This window comes from Poecilia reticulata, linkage group LG4 (genome assembly GCF_000633615.1).
Source record: "Poecilia reticulata strain Guanapo linkage group LG4, Guppy_female_1.0+MT, whole genome shotgun sequence".
Lineage (NCBI taxonomy): Eukaryota > Metazoa > Chordata > Actinopteri > Cyprinodontiformes > Poeciliidae > Poecilia > Poecilia reticulata.
The window spans coordinates 9,430,419-9,450,375 of NC_024334.1; the positions used below are offsets into that span (position 1 = coordinate 9,430,419).

Here is a 19,957-nt window from a genome sequence, read left to right on the forward strand (position 1 = left end):
ATTTTTTTGCATGAAAGGGCACATGTATGTTTTCTCCCCTTCTCATTCGTGTCCACTAATTGAAGTCCATTTGTGGCACTTTATCCTCAGAGATGCGGTCAGCGTAGACGCCGATCTTTAAATAAAGACTAACACTGTCAGGGGGACATATGATGGTTGTCGGACGTTACAAACAGCCGGAGACCACGGCAGACTTTTACGTGTAGCCTTTTGAGACTTGATGACGAGACAAATCTGAGAGCTGAACGGATATTAGGGCGGTGTACTGCTGTATGTCTAAATGATGTATCTCAGCATTTCAATGGCTTTATCTCATTGGCTCTGTGTTTTTTTTTTTTTTKTTGTTTTTTACAGATTTAAGATGAGATGTAACTGAAGAAATCCAGTATTTATTTTCTAATGATGCCAAGGGCAAACTTGTTGCTTGAATTACCTCCTTCATTAGCAAATATTTCCGCTCCAATTGTCACTGTTTGTTCTCTGTATTTTAGTACTGTTATAATCTTGCCGTTTCTATGTTTAACATTAGTCAGAAAGCACAATAAAATACTGTTGTTTTTTTTTTTTAATAAACACGTGTGAAGATTAGAGTACAGCAGTGTAGAGCTGGCCTAGTTGTAACTGTGAACATTTATACTATGTGAATACTGAGTAGGATTTGTACATGTGCCATTCATTCATAATGTATGGATCTTGATCTTCACATGTTTAGAAGCACATCAACTAGATGAACCAGCCTACTAATCCAAACAATGATTCCAACCATATTAGTGTTGTATGGGTTTACTGGTTTGTATGTTTAACAGGTAAAGCAATGAAAAACAGAAAGAAAAAAAAAAACTCAGTCTCTAATGCTGTTTTCTAAGTGTTATTTTTTTAATAAGATGCATTTGTACAAAAAGCCATAGGCCTACATGTTTTGATAATAAACCACTTAATTTATTATGTCAATAAAAGAACAGTGGATGTGATTGCTTCCGTGTCTGTTTTGTTTTGGGAGTTTGGTTGCAGGACAATGAAAAGAATAATCAGGTGTTAATGTAAGGAAAGTAAATGTCTTAAAGGGGTGACGTGCTTCTAAAAGTTCTCAGGGTGAAGCTCCAGCTCCTTTTTGATCCGGTTTTCCACCAACAAACTCAGGCTGGAGTCTGCCATCGGAAGACTGTAACTCACAAAAACTTGCTTTTTGGTCCTCTTTGCTGTGAAGAAAAAACAGAAAGATATTTGTTCACTTGGTTCATGAGACAAACTCACTGGCTTAATGTTCAAAAGTAATACATGAACTGTGTATGTGAGGGAAGAAAGAATTTGGAAGTTAGAGGGTTTTTTTAAGCGACTTATGTTTAGAGTTGTGCCAATTAAAAACATGACTGGTGGGAATTTAACCTGATGAATCTGAGCCAGTAAGGTATACTCTATAAAATTATTGACATACAAAAAATTTATCCAAATAAAGACAAGGGATTTTTGAGTATTTCTTTGTTGCAATATTGCTTCTATTGCAATTAATCTTAAACATTTGGAATGTATCCGAATTGCACAAAAAAGCTTGCTAGAGATATTGAAGTTTAAAGGGAAAAAAAATGTAATTCATCAATTCAACAAGCAAGGGTTTGGAAATTTCTTTCAGCGTCTTGCTGTCTGCTTTCAGGGTGAAATTGATTGGACAACCAGACCTGGGGTATGCTGGCAGTTGTTTTGAATTTTCCTCCACTTTAAGACTATTTTGCATATAACTGAATTAATGATCTAAAAGTCTTTTGAAACCTCATAGGCTGTTGCAATCTTTTTTCTGAAGGCCTCAGACAGCTCTTATGATCTGTCTGGCTTCAACAGACAGATCATAGTAGTTTAAATAAACTAGTTGGTCAAAAATGGTAAGTAACGTCAACATGTGCACCCGATTTGATGCTTGTGTGCAATTTTTGCAATATAAAGAGAACAGTGGGTCCTTACTATATCACTAATCAGAAATTGCAGTGTTTTTGTTATGCTTTATGCATTTGTTAGTTCATACTATTTACCTGTATTACTTAGATGTCTTAGTGTTAAATTTGATATTTGTTATCTATATGTAATATATGGTGGAAATGCAAAAGGTACTATCACTGCTGTTATACAACAGTTTGCCTGTTATATAGGTTGCATCAGTATCAATGTCAATATCACTTTCAGTTTCGAAAGAACTTAAAACATCAAATGCTGTTAAGTTTAATTTCTACAATTTTCAAAGCGCAGTAAAAAGCATCATTATCAAAATCTGTGCATCCAGCCAAAAATAGCTGAGAAATACAAAATCATCAGTGCAGATGAAGATCTCGTTTAACCTAATACAAACTTTAACTCTCAGACTTATTATACCAGAGCACAGAAACACTGTGATAAAACATTAAATTAATACTATACATTACCTAGCCTCTGTGCCAAAGAGTTTGCTGCAGTATTTGACGGATCTCCCATCACCAATGTAGATAACGGCATCGAATCCTGAAAAACCATGAGAAAAAAAAAACATGGTGAACTTAGAAAACATCAATGAGAAGCGGAAACACAAATGCTGAGTTAACCCATTTACTCACATATTTGCTGTTTATTGAAACCGCTAGGTTTGATAGAGCAGGAGCCGAACCGACCCAGAGGAAAAAGCCTTCGTTCAACTTCATCACGTGGAAGTGGACGACCTGCTCCAGAATCTTCTCGGAGAAATTATGCACCGAAATTCCCCCGAAGTCCGAACCGTTCAGCATTTCGGTCATTTTGACGCACTTCGTAACGCTAACATTGGAAAATGACGACCCGTGTGAAACAACAGGAGCTACTTCCTGGTTACAGTGGGGAAATGGCAGACCAAACCAATCGATTTCAGATGCAACGGGCTGGTATTCGATCTGTTATCCATTAATCCGCCCTGCCTTGGGAACATCCGATGAGGTAGCGCAGATAGCCAGAACACCGGCACAAACTGCAACAAATTAAATAATTACTTCTTGAAAATATTACAATGAAATGTTTACCAAATGTTGAACGTGCATACATTGCACATTTCGGCAATTAGGAAAAAAATATTAGTTATTTAATTTATGGTCCTTAATTTATCCTAAAGGTCTCGTTTGCTATTGTAGGACATGTTTTTTTATTTCAAAAACAGCAACAGACCAACCTTTAGGCAAAAAAAGAAAGAAAGGTTTTGCTTTCTTCTTGAAGAAAGTTATATTCCAAAAGTAATGACATAATTATTTCCTTTTTAAAGGTTTTGTTGGCTCTAGTGGCCTTTATTTGAAAGTAGTTAGACAGGAAAGAGAAGAAAGACATGCGGCAAATGTCACCAGGCCAGGAATCAAACCTGCAACCGCCGCCACAAGGATCATGGCATCAATCTACGGGTCGTGCTTTGCCCCTGCGCCACCACAGCATCCCTAATTGTTTTCCTAAATATCACATCAAGATAGGAAARCATGTGCTGATTTCATAGTTCTATGACAATTGTTTCCACATATAAAAATGTATTCTTTTTTGGTCACATTTAAATGTTTCAGATAATTAAACTAGTTTTATCATCAAACTAAGATAAGTTTTTAGATTTTACTAATGTAACATAGCTGTCCAGCCTGCTCAAATCTCAAAAGGGCTCCCAATCATAACAGTTGCTTTTGTGACCATTATTAATATGGTGAAGGTCACTCTTCTTTGAAGCAATGAGCCTTCTCTTTTCACCATGTTGTTGCTGTATGATTGACAAAATCTCATTGTTGAGTTTGCAGTCAACAACTAGCACTCATGAGAATCCAAGCTGTGGACTCGAGACTTAATCATTTTTGTATTTGTAAAAAAAATAAAAATAAAATATTGAGAAAATTAAACAAACGGGTCCAAGATGAAGATTTTCTTCGCTATGATTGTTTGCAGGCTAAAAAACAAATGATGATCTGCCTCAGTCTTTCAGGAAGTCTTCAACTAGTTTGTTGAATTCCTCCGAATACTTCAGATGGAGGTTATGCTTTCCTTCTGGCATTAGATGCAACCTAGGTTTAGGGGGGAAAAAATGTTTTAGCTCATTGTTACAATAAATCTAATGCACTGAAAGTTATTGGTTGGAACATGGTCTCACCGTGATGCTTTGATGTTTTTGTGAAGGTAATGAGGGTGGAAGCTGGGGACCATAGGGTCTTTCTCTCCGTGTATGATCAGGGTTGGACAACTGATAAGAGGTAGAAGTTCCATGCAGATATTTCCTAAACATGAAATGCAAAAATAATCATTTCAGCCTAAAATACTAAATAAGACATCAAAATATTTCTTTCATGCATTTGTTTTTTTTTAAATAGGCAACAAAAGGGCTTATTTTAGTTTCATTTCAGTTGTTATGCCTCTGTAACAACATGGTTTTCCTCACCTTCTGGTCTCTTTGCAAATTGAGCAATGCCATCCACCCAGTTCTCCCATATTTTAGCAAATGCTTCCACTCCGTACACTTCCTCCATGGGCTGCCTCATTCTTGCACTCCACTTGGAGACATCACGGACCACTGGATATTCCCAGAAACAAGGAATATACAATCAATACTTAAGAAACAGTGTCTATTTTTGCACTATTTTTTTATTTTTGACAATAAAAACTGGAGTACTGTTGTAAAGCTTGAGGTCATCCTGAGTAACGAAGACATTAGATCCCCAGACGACCATCTTATTTATCAGATCAGGGTTCCTTGCAGCTGCAATCATAGCAGTGATTCCCCCGTCGCTCCAACCCAGCAAAGAGAATTTCTTAAAACCTAGAGTCTGTTAAAAAAAATGAACAAAATATCAATGAAGGAATATTTTTTTACAAATATTTCCATAATAACCTTTAAAAAAATAGTATACATTTTTGTGATACTCGCATAAGTGATTATATAGTTTTATGTATACTTTAAGACAGATGAGACATCTCACTTTTTAAACAAGAATTACAATGTTGACAAGCTCTAGAAAGGGATTTTGACCTAATGTTGCAAGTGTACAGGATGAGGGGCGTTTTAATACTTAAAACAGTTAAAGTCTTCCTCATTTTGCTCAGACACTGAGGAAAAATGAGCCACTGTTATAGCTAACATATCATAGATAAAATGATACAGAGACAATGTCTGGAAAGAACAACTAATTTAAAGAAGTGATACGTGGACATCAGCAGAAATTTTATACTGGCAAAAAGAAGGCACTGAAAGCAAAGATTTTATTTAGATTGTTAGCCACTAACGTACAAATGTACGCTATTTGTTGCCTCTTAACCTTGTTGTTTTCCTTCCCTTTAAGACATGTTTTTGACCATGTTTCATAATTCTGTGGAAAGAAGTAATCAGAACATGAACTGTTTTATGTAGAGTGTTTTTTTTTTTGTTTGTTTTCTTTTGATGTATTTATAGGAAGAGGATTGAAACGCACAGAAAATGGTTCTGTACAGTTAAGTGTGGTCATAAGTCACCTTCATCAGATCTACTCCATCCTTTGCATCCCTCTCAAAGAAGTCAGAAGGGAAGTCTCGATCTGGAGGACGGGATTGCCCATATCCACGGGGATCCCACCCCACCACAGTGAAACGCTCTTTGTTCAGAGACTTCAGCTGCGGACCGAAATCTGTCTTTGTGCTTCCTGTGGTAAAAAAGGCAGATCTGTTGTAAACAAGGTATTAAAGCTTATCCTCATATCGGTGGGTCTGTGTTTACCCAGAGCACCAGGAAAGAGAAGAACAGCATGTTTCCCTTGTCCTGTTTGCTCGTAGTACAGATCAACGCCGTTAACACGCCGCTTGCCCGAGGAAGCTGAAGAGCTGCAGAGAAACAAAACAGCGTCTGAGCAAACACGAGAAGAGACGCTTAAAAACGTGTTTGGATCTGAAGGATGCGTGACTGCACGGAGTAGTGTGAATATTTTGTGAAGTAGAGGAAAAAAAGGTAACATAATAATCTCAGGGTAAGAATGTCAAGTTTTTTTTACAAGTTTCATAAATTAGCTTCTTAATGCAATACAATACAATGTAAACATTTTAAGCCATTGCTCCTTTTTATTGGAAACCGTCTTCCAGACTGTAGCCAAACTATTGGCTAAGTCATTACCACAGAGTTCTTCATGAAACACTGGGACTTAAAAAAAGAGTCATTATAATGAAATTCCTTGACCTGACAATATTATTTTTGTAATAGCTTGGCTCCACACGAGTGCTTAAAATCTTTGATAAGGAAATCAAGCTATTCCAATCGGCTCTAATTCTCTTTACAACCTACTGTTACTGTTAGCACGTTTTCTCTAATTAAGTGTTCTCACGTATGTCTCAAACAAAAAAAAAATATATATCTAAATTAATTTACAATGATTGCTATATGCTTTCATGTGATGTCATCAGAGACATCACATATTTCTCCTTTTTGGGAAGAAATATTTTATCTTATTTAAATAATGCTTTACAACAAAATAACTAAACAAGCTAGAAGTTTTTCTAAAATTGATAATTTTTAATGATTTTAGGATAAACTCTAGCAGACTGTTTTAAGGAGTAAAAATGTGTGCTTTCCACAATATGAGCGACATAAATTAAAAGTAGAACTTACCATGTAGTTCCTAAACAGAAATTAAAGCACTAACCTCAAAAAACAAACAAAAAAACAACCGATAACTTAATTAGAAAATACACATGAATCCCCTATGAAATAATTGCAAGTTAAACGCGAAAGGAGTTTTGGGTGTTTTCTTGGTGATTTTGGCAACTTTCATCATTCTTTGTGCATCTAAAGAAATTGCGCCATCTAGTGGATGTAAAAAAACAAAACAATCATTGAAGTAAAAACAGTAGCACCTAGCACCAAAGCTAGACCTGTCCGAACGAACTTCTCATCTGTTTCTGAGTCAATTTTAAGAACTTTGAACATTAAACGTTCTCCTACTGAATGCGGTGCAATGCAAACAGTTACCAGTACAGCTGCGACGCCTCCATGATCTTCCCGACGTCTCTGCTGCATTTAAACAAACGTCCTCCAAACAAAAGCAAGGCCATTTAGTCAATAAGCGTTGCAGCCACTCGGTCAGCTACTACAGGTTGGATTAAAGCGGGTTAAGATAGTTCAAAGTCCTCTCAGTCATGAGCTGCATGTAGGTGTTTTCAAAGGAAGTCCGGGCAGCAGCAGCGAGTGAGTGAGTGAGGTTTGGGAGTGTTTACGTCAGGGAAATTTAAAGCGAAAGTACGGGAAGGAGCAAGAACGTTTAATTTACTTTATTCCAATCCAGAAAAATATGTTTTGCTTTGATTTAAGTGCATTACTTGAAAAGTTTAATTTCTTAAGTTTGGCTTTGTACAGTAATCACTCTAAGAAATTACATATTTAAATGTGTATTTTCTTTTGTGTGGGGTGAGTTCAATATGCTTTATTAAATGGAATAATGATTTATAAATCATAATTTTATGGCACTTTCCAGGTATGCAGTTGCACCCACAATTGTATCCTCAGGAGATTCTAGTTTAGAGTAATTTATCTTTACTGATACATACTTTATTGGCCAATTTAATGTTTTTGAGTGGCCCACCGATATTGGGCCAAAACATAAGTCTGATTGGGAATCTGAGAGTTGAAGATTAATGGCAAGAGAATTAAACCTCTGTTTTATTTCAAGCCACAATGAACCTTCCGTGTTGAATGAAACTACATTAAAAAATTTACCTAGCAGTGGTACAAAAAAACATAAATTAAAAATAGATAATGAACTGTGTAAAAAATGATTCCTCAGTTGGAAGGAACTACTTCCTTTTAATAGGGAAAACCCCAACAGAACCAGGCTCAGCATGAGCAGCCATCTGCCGTGATTGAGCAGAAGCTGAGAAGGCAGGACAACAACTAAAACCACACAGAAAACCAACGTGCCAGGTTTACTTTCAAAGAAAAACAGAGTATACAAAGTTAATGACAGCCATAATTGCAAATAATACATCAATGGTGGGCAGAGAGCATAAATACGGCAGAGATGGGCAAAGTGGTCAACCCAAGATCAAATGTAGAGAAACTACATTCGATCTAATGATGTTGCATTCAGCTGTATGTTGAGCTTTGCACAAATACATAATTCAGTTGCTGAACTACAATATTAAATATTTGAATCACAGCATGTTGTACTATTTAGATATGGAACACTACAATTTGTTTTTTTTATATACCTTTGTGACACATTTGCCAAAGCTACCATGACATCCTCTTCTTACTACTTGAAATATGTGCAGAAAATTAAACTTAGCTCCTTAAAATGTCCAGTCATTTCTATTAGGCAGGGCTTTTTCTGTCCATCTAGCTGTTATTCTGCAGCAGCAGTCCTATTAAGTCCTTTTTAGTTTTCTTTGACATGCCTGAGGTTAATCTTTAATAAGTGCAATATTTATTTTAATTGATTTGTGGATTACTCTCCCATCTCACCCCTTTGAAAAAGAAAAGTAACAATACTTTCTTATGCAACAGTTTCGCAAAACACAACTCACGGTTTGAGATAAAACTCCAAAGCATAAATGGAAAAACTGACATTCTTATCTTTTGTAACACTGATCTTCTACAGAGATTGTGTCCTTGGTTTGCTAAACTCACACTGCCGCCTTTAAAGGCCTATGTAGCTTTAAAGCATTGATTGTGAGTTAAATACTCTAATTATGTGAACATTTAATTCAATATTTGACAAACTGTACCAACCACAATGTGTAGCAGATAAAAATTCACCTTTAGGACYWGGTTGGAAAATATGTTTTTCCAGCAATATTTGATGTTAACATTTAACGCTATAATTTCAAGGAAATCTCATCTGGAAAAAAAAAGAAAAATAAGAAACAAACATAAATGTCTGTTAAAGACTACAATAAATCAATTACATATTTTTTAGAATATCTGTGTGTACCAAAGCTTACAAAGACCTAGCATAAGGTATGTAGAGGGTTGTATTTCTGATTTTCTTGTTTAATTATTACTTATGTCTTTAAAAATGTTCTCCTTAAACTTCAGGAGTTAGTGGCCTTTACATAGTTGGAGAAAAGTCTTAATAAAAGAGGTACAGCCAAAGAACTTTTAAGTAGGTAGTAAAAAGAATCAAGCAAAAAGAAAGTATTTCCTGTAATGAACTTATGAAAGACTTTTTTAATATAAACCTCAACAAAGGCCGGTTTGTTTATGTCTGACTCGTCAGCCCTGATGAGCTGTTTGAGGCCTCTCCGGTTTTTGTAAACGCCTCCGCACTCCTGTGCTTGTTAATGAGTGTGAGCAGTGCCATGTACTGAACCGCATACAGGAACACAAGACAAAAACCGGGCTAAAAATACCCTGGTTGGCTATGAGCGATGAATTGAAGGTGTCACCAGATTTACTGGAAATGCAAAACTTGAAGTGTGTTCAATGAAATAGAGAGCAAGAAATTAAAGTTAAGCGGGGTAATTCTTAATGTCAAGAAAAAACCAGACCCCGTAATCAGGCTCAGTGAAGTGATTTTACTTAATTTTCTGTAATAAATTGAATATGTTAGGGCTTTTAGTTCATCATATCTACTGGATGAACTGGTCCAACCTCCGATTGTATGGACCTTTATAGAGAATATAATTGATTTGAAAGTAATTTTTACAAATAATCAGATGAAAAACTGTCACAGTTCTTGGGAAATGGGGTTTTACGTTTTCTTAGTCAAGCAAAACCAGTAAAAAATTTGGTTTGATTTACACATTGTATTTTGAGTCTGATTGAGAAGTGCTCCTTGTATGGCAGAACAGCTCAGCACATGGTGACAACCAGACGTCACCCCGCTCTAGATGTGTTCTCCTGTTTCTCCTGGCACTCGACCATCTTTGTCTGGCTGGTATGTATCTATGCACGATCCCGTGACCCAGCTCGGTCTAAATATAAACACCCAAGCAGTGTGCTTCACTACTAAGGTGACATTACGTAATTCTAATCAACATGCTCTTAGTGAAAGATCTCTCTGTACATGAGCTGTGGACGTGTCAAAGATTTTGTGATATTTTGGTTGACCCCAAAGAAGTTATCAAGGATGGTTGGAGGACGGTGAGACGGAGCTTGTCAGTTGAGAGCAATGCTGCTGTAGAGCATCAGGATTTCATCCCCAAAGCCTGAATTGGAAGACAAGGACCATATAGTTGTCTTAGATTTGAACTTACTTGCATAAGACATTCTGTCAAAGATGGGTAATGGAATAAGTAAGGTAAAGTATCACAAAGAATCGGTTTAAATCTTCAAAATCTCTTTTTGCATTGTCCGTTCAGCTCCGTTTCCTTGCTGTTTTTAGATCCTACCAGATTTGTACCTTGGTAACATTAAAGGTAAGCCTTCATGTCAGTGAAGAAATTATTCCTTTTTTTTTATCATTTTCAGGACAGCGTAGTAGAACACGTTTCAGTTCCTCATATGAAGGAGCATGTGGTGAACTGCTACACTGAGCCTGGTTTCTATAGAGTAGAGAGGTCACAGTGTGAAGCTGAACGACTGGAGTACTGCACTTTGACAAAAAAAAAAAAACTTACAGTACTGTTTTTATCTTTTCTGAAGTTTTTCCTTTGAGGTGTGCAGCTGCTGCCGGGGAACATAAATCTTATGTTGTGAATATGATGAGCGTTGGCGTGGGAGGGGATGCCCCGTGCTGTGGGGGTGTCCCTGATGTAAGATGCATTCCAAATGTTTCCACAAAACAGCAAACCAAAGCATGAGGTTGCTCTTTTTATATCTAATTCACACAGTGAACCATAAACACGTAGGCAATAGCATAAATATGTGGAAGACGTTTTTTTGTAAACGTGACCTGTTCTGAAAAATGCTGTCAAATAGGAAACATAATACCTTTCATCTTAGCAACACCTTTTATGTTTTTTCCTTTATGCTTCCCACCGTGCCTATTTAAAGACATTTGTGTACAACAAAGGAAATAATAATGTCTGGTGTTATGAGGCTGCCTCTCATGTTATATATACACCAAACTGTGGATATCACATTGTTTTTGTCTTAGTTTGAATTAACCAAAAAATGGACTTTTTAATGTCCATAAAAAAGTTATGGACTTTAAAACTTTTAAAGTTTTAAAGTCCATAAGTTCATATTGCTTTATGAGTTTTACAACTAAACCTTTGAGGTTTCCATTTCTGATTTAAATTATTTCAAACACATTCAGATGAGATTCAAGTTTATTCAGCTAAAACTGAATTTGAAACATAATGCACTCAGGTTTAACAATAGTATTTAGATAAATTCACTTGATGAAGCTCGTAGAAAAAATGGAGTCTTGATTTGGATACCTGCTATACGTTTCTAGATGTCTACATGCTGTACTAAAGGCTCAGAAATTGGGAATTCCCCTAAAAGACCAAATTTACTGGGCCAGTAACTGGTGGATTTCCATAGTAGCTGAACCCTAATCAAGTGTGTAAATCTAACCAAGTAGTTCTAATACCAAAATCTAGTTAAGGTGTAAAATCCAAGGGCAAGCCAACCTCTAAAAAGCAGTACAATGCTAAATTAACTAAGACGCCCTACACAGACAAACTGTAAAATTAGACTGTCAATAAATTTGGATGTTATGAAAGTTGCAGTCCACCATGAGGCCAGAAGCCCATAGTCACTTCCAAACTGGATCTGTCATTTATGTACTTTGTCTGAGTAAACAGAAAAAATGAAAGTTGCATCAAATAAATCAAATCCATTGATAATGTTCTATATTTCACAGCATTTCTGCAAAATTGGCCTATTCTGAAATTGGGATTTGATATCTAATATCTTAATACCACAAAACCATATATTGAATCTGCTTCTACACATAAATAATGTTTAAATTGTCAGTGCATAATATAACAACATAACAAAGTTATCAAAGTATGCAACTAATCTCAGTCATATTCAGTCAATTAGAATATTGCAGAAAAGTTTATATTTTCAATATATAAGCTTAATAACTGAAGGGATAATTAGAAACACTTCTAGTTTCCTTTATTTGTGAAGGCTTGTCACCTACTATCTTTGTCCTTCAAAACAGATTTTACATTTCTTTGAACACTGTCCATTGGACAAATGCCTTGATGGGTTGCAGATAAAAATAGAGATGTGAAAGGCTGCTCATACTTTGCTCTACTGAGCAAAGCAAGCAATCAGTCTTTTGCATTGAGTCCTTTTAGTCCTTTATCATTTGCCAATTAGGAATGCGGTGGGTCTAGCTGAATTTTAAAGGCAATGCAATATTTCTTGCAGTCCCTCTCAGCTTCAAACTAATCAGAGAACGGATTAGTGTACGGATTCCATCTGCTGTCAACAACTATGACAGCAGATGTTCTATGTTCTATGTTAAGCTAGCTACTTAAGGTGCTTCGCTAACGCTAAGTTAGCTTATCTACATCTAAATCTGAAGAAATAAACTGATTTCTAACAAAACCCTTCTAAATAAAGGTATACATTGTTTTAGAAGATATTATTATGTTAATTAAGTGACTTTCTGTCTTATACACAACATTGTGCCAGCTAGTCTTGATTTCAGTTTAGCCAGGTAAAAAAAAAAATCAGTCCCAATCATACATGCATAACTAGTTATCAAACTATAGGAGATACAGAGGCCAACATTACAAATATGAGTCTTGATAAAAGCATGTTTTCACATTGACGAATCACATATTGTATCTTTGGATAATTTAAATTATAATTTTAATAACTTTTGGTCTTAAATGTCAAATATTGGCAAAAAATATGAAAAATAAAAGTTATCTTTTGCTTTATGAACCTTAGGGGAGTTACTAGCCTTCCCTCAATTTATGATTTATGTTGCATAAACTATACCCTGGGAACATATAGATAGTGACTCAGGATTGCACTTCTCTCGGAAATACTTTGATAATTAAAAATGGTTGTGTTGTTTTACATTATGTTGCAAAAATTAAATATTTTTGCAACATAATGTCTGCAGTTTATGGTTGCTTACTTGCATTGTAGCAGGGCTTAGTGAAGGCTTCTCTAGGCATTTTTGGGGTGGCATTAGCAGCATCCTGCACATTTGCAAAGCATGAGAAAAAAATGCTTAAAGCACATCTGTCCATCGTAGAAAACATTTGGCTTCCTTTTAAAGAACAAAATTTGATTAAAACAATTACTGTTTCTTGCTTTTGGGCCAAGCTGTTGGACTGTTTTAGAAACACTGGTTTTCCGGTTTTTCTTTCAGTTCAAAAGAAGAGCAAAACTTTAAAACCATACGGCCATATTTGCTTGGAAGACATTAAGGGAGGGGGGTTGTTGTCGGGCAGAAAATGCTTTATTTAGGTTGCAGCTTTCATGCTGACATTTGTCATTGGATGCAGAAATAATTTCAAATTTCTCAATTTTCTGTGATTCTCAGATGCACAGGACCAGGAGCTACTGGCAAAGCACAACATCACCCACATCCTCTCAATCCATGACACAGCTGCACCTGTCCTGGAGGTGAGGCAGCTTCAAACTGCTACATGAGCCTTTGCGACCCCATGACCCGAACCTTCATCCAACTACAGAGTACTTAATGTCCTCTGAACTCAGACACCTACCCGTCAGTGTCCCAACTGATCAGTACTCATTGTGAAAGTGTGAAATCTCTGCGGAGCTGCTATGTCTCTTCAGAGTTAAATATCTCCCTACAGCTGTGTGTGAGTACTTTTGTGTGACAAAGGCATGTAGGGAATTTATTTCAAATAGTTTATAACTACATGATATATATCATCCTTTAGGTTTATCTATTTTATGTTTTCAACCTATTGAAGAATCACTTCCTGAAACATATTTTCATTACCTAAGATCATTAGTGAGATAAGAGTATTCAATGAAATCGTTATCAAAGGCAGCTGAAGTATACAGATGTTCATATTTTCAATTGTGTGACAGTCATAAGACATGGAATCCACCAGGTTTCAGAAACACAGCTTTTTCTGAGGCCTCAGTATTGTTAGAACATGAAATTTCAGTCCATGTGTGAAAATCTGTGTCAGCTGATGCAGCTGCTGTTTGTTGCTATATTTTCTTCACAAGAAGCTTTTAGTTCTGCACATTGAGGTCCAAAAACTTTTGAAAGAAGGAGTGGACAAAAAAAAAAAAACAGTTTTTACTGCAGCACTTAGATGTGCCGGTAAGCGGAGGAATGTTTTTATTATTATTATTATTATTTTTTTTTTTTATCATATTGGATTGAACATGAGGAACAAGGTGAACAAAAAAAAAAGGAAATGTGTTTGAAAACAATCAATTGGACTCATTTTTGAAAATCTGTCTGATATCCCCAGTGTCCGCTTTCACAACTTTCATCTTTTCCTTGCTGAAAGCGATCATGAAAAGTGCTCAGAGTTTTCTGTACACTTTCTCCCATCCATGCCAGAATGTTTCATTGAACATTGAAGAGAAACAGCAACTTGTATTACACAGTATCACTACCTAAACTGGTCAACCACCAAAACTTTTCAAAAGTTTTGGCCCACACATACAGTACTTCACACACTTTTGCTCATTTCTAATACAACACATAATCTGATAATTTTTTTCTGTAAAAAAACTGCATGACACAGCTTTTTTTTTTTTTTTTTTAAAGTCTGTAACTAAAGATGACTCAGGTCGAGTTTAGACAGAGTGGCCAGATGGGACAGTTTATTTGCATACTCAACAGTCAAACTGCTGACTGATTGATTTCTTGGAAGACGACGTGATGGTTCCTGAGAGAGGATGGTAAAATTTGCAACCACTAAGTCTCTGAGGTCAGATGTGACATTTACATTGAAAAGATGCGGTCGTGATTACCATATTGCAGAATAGAGTGAAGCAGTAATTTCTACTTGATCAAATCTGTTAAACTTTTCTTTACAAGAATGGAATTTAGTTATGAGCATGCATAGGAATACAGTTTCACTGTCAGGGTTTGATTTGATTAAATAATAGTGATGAACTTGTGCAAAGACATGAGGTCCTTTCCAGAGAGTCAGAATTTGTCTGTGGATATATTTTTACTAATTCTTACGAAAAGTGTCTGGAGCACTTCCAGAGTTTGCGCTGTCCCTGAGGACTCAGGGGTTTTTGCACGAGTGCAGTCATAGCACGATGAGGTGGTTTCTGTCCAGTTAATGTACCATCAGCTGCCAGGTGCAACGAAGAGTAAACACACACACTCACACGCACGCACAAAACTCACACCCTCACTCCGTTATGTCGCAATCTACATCGCTCACAGGGCAAGGACTGCAAGGTTTCGGGGCACGTATCACGAAAAACAGGAAGGGTGCAATAGCCACCGCATTTGCATCTAAATGACCTCGAAATACAAAGAGCGATTAATATACTTAATATTATTGTTTTTGCAAGTGTAAAGGAACTTCTGTTTACAAAATACTGCACCGAATTTTATTTAACATCTCTAATTTAAGCTGTTTCCTCTTCTGTGCAGGACATGACTTATCTCTGTATATCTGCTTCTGACCACTCAAAGCAAAACTTGTGAGTACTGAAAAAGATCCGATTTTGGTGCTGCAATTTGTTACATTTTTCTTTCAACTGAAATAGGAGCATTTGATCTGTAACTAACCATACCATAGATACATACCTCTCTATATTTAGATTGTTATGTTTAATGATAAGCTGCTTGATGTGATGCTTTCTCCAGGATTCAGTACTTCAGAGAGAGCATCATGTTTATCCATGAGAGCCGCCTGAAAGGAGAGGGCTGCCTCATACACTGGTGAGGACCAGTTCTTAGACCAGTTCTTAGACTCAATCTCTTGTATATTTTTGCAGCCCTTATAAAAAAAGAAGAACAAAAACTAAAAAAGGTTGGGAAAGATTTAGGACTAAGGTGGAGGTTCGCCTTCAAGAAGGTCGATAACCACACAGCCAGACCTGCAATGGAATGGTTTAAATAGGAGTCATTGATGTGTTAAAATGACATAGTCAAATTTCTGGACATACAAAGAATTTTTCAACAAACCGTCTCCATCCAATCTTACGGCGCTTAATCCATTTTTAACAACAATCGGCAACACATGTCTTGTCTTTAGATGTGGAAAGCTTGTGGTAACATATCCAAGAAAACAGAAATTCATGCCACACTTTTTAGATTTGCGTTTGTAAAAATTGTTTAAACCCACATATCCACAACTTTGTGTTTGTCACATAAAAATCTTGACAAAATACATTGATGTTTGTGGCTGTGATGAGACAGAAAAAAGATGATAAAGTGAAAAGAGAATGGAAACATGAAGTGATGACTTATTGGAGATTCATTATTATTTTTGTATCCTTGGTTTAATCTTATAAAACAACTTTGTGCAGTACCAATCTGAGGAAGAACCTAACAGGTAAAGTCATTAAATACAAATTATAGCAACTTTAGGATGATGCACCTGCAGGCCTTGTGTCAGGTCCGTGTTTCATATTTAATTTAATTTAATTTAATTTAATTTAATTTAATTAATTTATTTATTTTAATTTTTTTTTACAAAATGTACTTTCGGATTCTGTTTTTCTCATGTCCCACCAATTCAAATACATCTGAGGTAAAAAAGGAAGTTGAGGTATAAACGCTTTGGAAGACTTGTGGATAGCTTGGAGAATTTTGAATGATTGGAGGGGGGGAATCAGAGTTTACTGGTGACTGTATCAGAAAGAAGCAGAAAAAGTTTGTATTCCCCTGTCATAATAAGAATTTTCCTCAGAATGACTGAAAAATCTTCAGATTTTATTAGCCCACGTCTCATTTTCAGCCACACCAAAAAGAACCTGACTATCAGGCTTTTAGGTTAAAAACTTTCATAGAAAATGTCCTCACCTTTCATCTTGTCTCATATCAAACAGCCAACAGCAGACATTTAACCACAGCGTAAAGAGTGGGTTTCACTTCTTTTATACTCTAAAGCAGAGATTCTGCATATGAGAAGGATTACCAACTGTGAGGGTCTGTGCTTGTCAGCGTGGCAGGAGTGTCCCGCAGCGTAACCTTGGTGGTGGCTTACATCATGACAGTGACGGGACGAGGCTGGGTGGAGTCCCTGGCGGCGGTCCGGGCTGCCCGGCCGTGTGCGGGCCCCAACCTGGGCTTCCTGCGGCAGCTGGAGGAGTTCGAAAACATGGAGCTGGCAGAGGTTAGTCATTTGAATGAAAATATCTAAAATTAACCTTTGAGGGATCAAAAATTATCCATAGGGTTCCTATGCAGCCTGCAGTTTCAGTAGTTTTTAAGTCATAATAAATGTGGAAAAGAATAAGGCGAAATAAATTTGATGAGTTGATGCCCCATCCAATTATCCACTGTTCCTCCCTCCCTCTTTCTCTTGCTCCATTCTTTCCTTCTTACATTCTCCCCTCCCTCCCTTACTTCCTTCTTTCCGACCTTCCCATCCCTGTATCCTTACTTTAGTCCTTCCCCCGTGTCCTTTGTTTTTTGCAAGTTACATATTTGAAGCCTACCCACAGCAAAAATTTCTTACATGAAATTTTTTATTGAGAAATGTTTAAGAGCTTTTTATTCAGGAAAAGTTTTAAAAAATGCAGCAAATTTTACTTTTTTCATTTGTTGTTTTTTTTAACAGTTATTTAACAAACAAAAGATAAAAGTTAATGGCTTACAGTATTTTCATGAACCAGCCTAACTGTTGGCAGCACAATAGAAAAGTCAAAAATGAAAAGTAAAGCTAACTCTGGTCTGAACATTTTTATGATTGGCAGATTAACTAGTGAAAGGTGAGGACAGGGTAATAAAGTAATCTTTACAAACACATTAGACTTAATTGGATTGTTTTCCTTCGTAAAATGATTATAAAACTTAGAAAAAAACAAGAATTAGGTGTTTGAGTGGATTTTCTCAAATACTTACAGACTCCAATACACTCAGAGTTCACTATATTATGAACACCTGTTGAAGATCAATGTATTTAGATATGAAGAGGGGGTGAAAATGACTTTCAAAAGTTCAAACAAAGTGTAGAATGTGGAGGAAAAGGAGATTGGAGTGTGTTTAAACACAGCGTGGATGTTGCTTCCAGACAGAAACGGACCTACGGAGATTTTCCACACACAATCCTCCACTTAAAGAATGGTATAAAACTTTTGCATTGTACTATACAAAGCAAAAGTTAGGCATATAATATTTTCTGAAATATCAGTGTTTTTATTTATTTATTTTTTCTAAATATAACACTGTTCAATGACGACCCTAAAATTATTTGCTTTCTGAGCGTGTTTGTTAAGCGAGGAGCCAAACCTTTGTGTTTCTATCTATCCACATCTCAAAATTGGTTGTGATGTAATGAAGAGGGGCTGGGAAGCAGAGAATGACAGACTGAATATTTGTATTTAGGGTTAATCAGCTGTTTTACTGCGGCTAAAACTACTTAATTCAGTCGGCTGTAAAACCACGTTATACAGTTTTATAACTGAATGATAATGTGTCTTGATCTGATGCTTTTTCCAAGACCTACAAGAAAGATCTTCAGAACGTCACAACAACGATAAAGCTCTTTCTCCCCTCTTTTCAGTATCGAGCCTGGTGGACGGAGCGGTACGGGAAGAGCTCCTTTAATGACGATGAGGAAATTCAGAATCTTATCAATAAAAAGTCTAGCAACAGTGTCGGCAGCAGCAGCTCTGTCAACCTCCCCCCAGCTCTGGGACCAAGTCACACATGAAAAAATATATTCTGCTCTCGTCACCCCGGGCCTACAAATCTGAGGACTGTTGGAATCGCATCAGCAGGAACGTTCATCCAGGAGTTGTTTGGTATCGATGATTGGTTGAATCTCGTGTTTGCAGATTGGCCGGGGGGATTTCATACCTCTGTTGTCATGTCATGTCTTGGCCTCTAACTGTCAAAACAACATGCAAGGGCAGCCAAGCGGGACCCCAAGGAAGTATGTACACAAAGTCCTGAGTGTGAGCACACAGTTAGCAGCGGACACTCCCCCCCTGTGAGTTATGTTATGCTGTGTCTTGAACTTGAAATATGAGTATTAGTTTCTATGCAGAGAGTGGAAACTAATGATCAGTTTCCCAGTAAACATACCACAACATGTGTTTCTTTTTTTATTACTTACACTATTATTGATATTATTTGAATTATTTGAATTCATTTGTGTTGCCTTATGTCCAGCTGACAGTAGCCTCTGCATAAAAAAAGGCAAACAATTATATATTGTGGAAGTACATTTTTATTAATGTCAAATTTCACCCACCCACCGAGGGAGTTATGAGTTCATTTCAAACAGATTCATTTATTTTTAACTATTCTGACTTTCACAAATTTAACTGTTGTCTTTGACACACTGGTATCTGAAATGTATCCAAACAGTGTTTTTTTTTGTTGTTTGTTTTTTTAGAATTTATGCCCTAAACCTTTTCATGTTTTAATTTTAATGTTTTCATTGGGACTTTATGTGATGGATGTACACACGGTAATGCATAATTRTGAAGTTGAAGGAAAAATGAGGCACGGTTCTTAATTACTGATGTATTTTTTAGAAATAAGAATTGCATGAATATTAACCATCCCTCCTGATTCAAGACTTTGTAGAGCCACATGTTGCTGATCTTTTATGTCTCAACGATTTTGCACATTAAGAAACTGAGACTATTGCCAGTAGTTCTTTAGAAATCGGCTGTCAGATTCTCATCTGAACATCACATTTTTAAGTCATTTTGAATTTGTTATTTTTGTCTAGGYTTTGACTAGCCCGTCTTAGCAATTCATTCATCTTTAATGTAAAACATTCCATTGTAGCCGTGACTGTCTGYGTAGGGCCGTGTCTCCCGTCTCAAGTGTTTTGCAACAGACTTTCTTTCAGAATAATCTTGTATTTAGCTCTTTCCATCTTMCCATCAACTCCAGCCATTGTTTCCATCCCTTGCTCAGCCTGTCCATTAGATGTTSAAAGCCTGGGATATTGCTTTACAATCTTACTCTGCATTAAACTCTCCATAAWATTA

At 36.5% G+C, this 19,957-nt stretch overlaps 3 protein-coding genes across 4 annotated transcripts; 1 reads left to right on the plus strand and 2 right to left on the minus strand.

Annotated features, from left to right (window-relative positions):
• Positions 1–338: 338 nt before the first annotated feature.
• Positions 339–3,776, minus strand: psmg4 (proteasome (prosome, macropain) assembly chaperone 4). Its single transcript, XM_008406713.2, has 3 exons — positions 2,580–3,776; positions 2,412–2,487; positions 339–1,199 (listed from the first exon to the last, which is right to left on the minus strand). Exons 1-3 carry the CDS (start codon positions 2,754–2,756, stop codon positions 1,078–1,080), a joined length of 375 nt encoding a protein of 124 aa, XP_008404935.1. The 5' UTR covers positions 2,757–3,776; the 3' UTR covers positions 339–1,077.
• A 94-nt stretch (positions 3,777–3,870) lies between these two features.
• On the minus strand, positions 3,871–7,201 carry bphl (biphenyl hydrolase like). The gene is made up of 7 exons (XM_008406712.2): positions 6,944–7,201; positions 5,702–5,805; positions 5,461–5,627; positions 4,625–4,778; positions 4,394–4,525; positions 4,109–4,232; positions 3,871–4,022 (listed from the first exon to the last, which is right to left on the minus strand). The coding sequence occupies exons 1-7, from the start codon at positions 7,024–7,026 to the stop codon at positions 3,932–3,934; spliced, it is 855 nt and encodes a 284-aa protein (XP_008404934.1). The 5' UTR covers positions 7,027–7,201; the 3' UTR covers positions 3,871–3,931.
• A 2,740-nt stretch (positions 7,202–9,941) lies between these two features.
• Positions 9,942–19,957, plus strand: LOC103463394 (dual specificity protein phosphatase 22-B). Of its 2 annotated transcripts, none has more exons than XM_008406710.2 (7): positions 9,942–10,208; positions 10,293–10,326; positions 13,371–13,453; positions 15,432–15,481; positions 15,648–15,722; positions 16,950–17,121; positions 18,514–19,957. In XM_008406710.2, exons 1-7 carry the CDS (start codon positions 10,188–10,190, stop codon positions 18,661–18,663), a joined length of 585 nt encoding a protein of 194 aa, XP_008404932.1. In that variant the 5' UTR covers positions 9,942–10,187; the 3' UTR covers positions 18,664–19,957. The 2 variants fall into 2 exon arrangements, with proteins under 2 accessions (XP_008404932.1, XP_008404933.1); XM_008406711.2 differs by having other exon boundaries at positions 16,958–17,121; positions 18,514–18,655.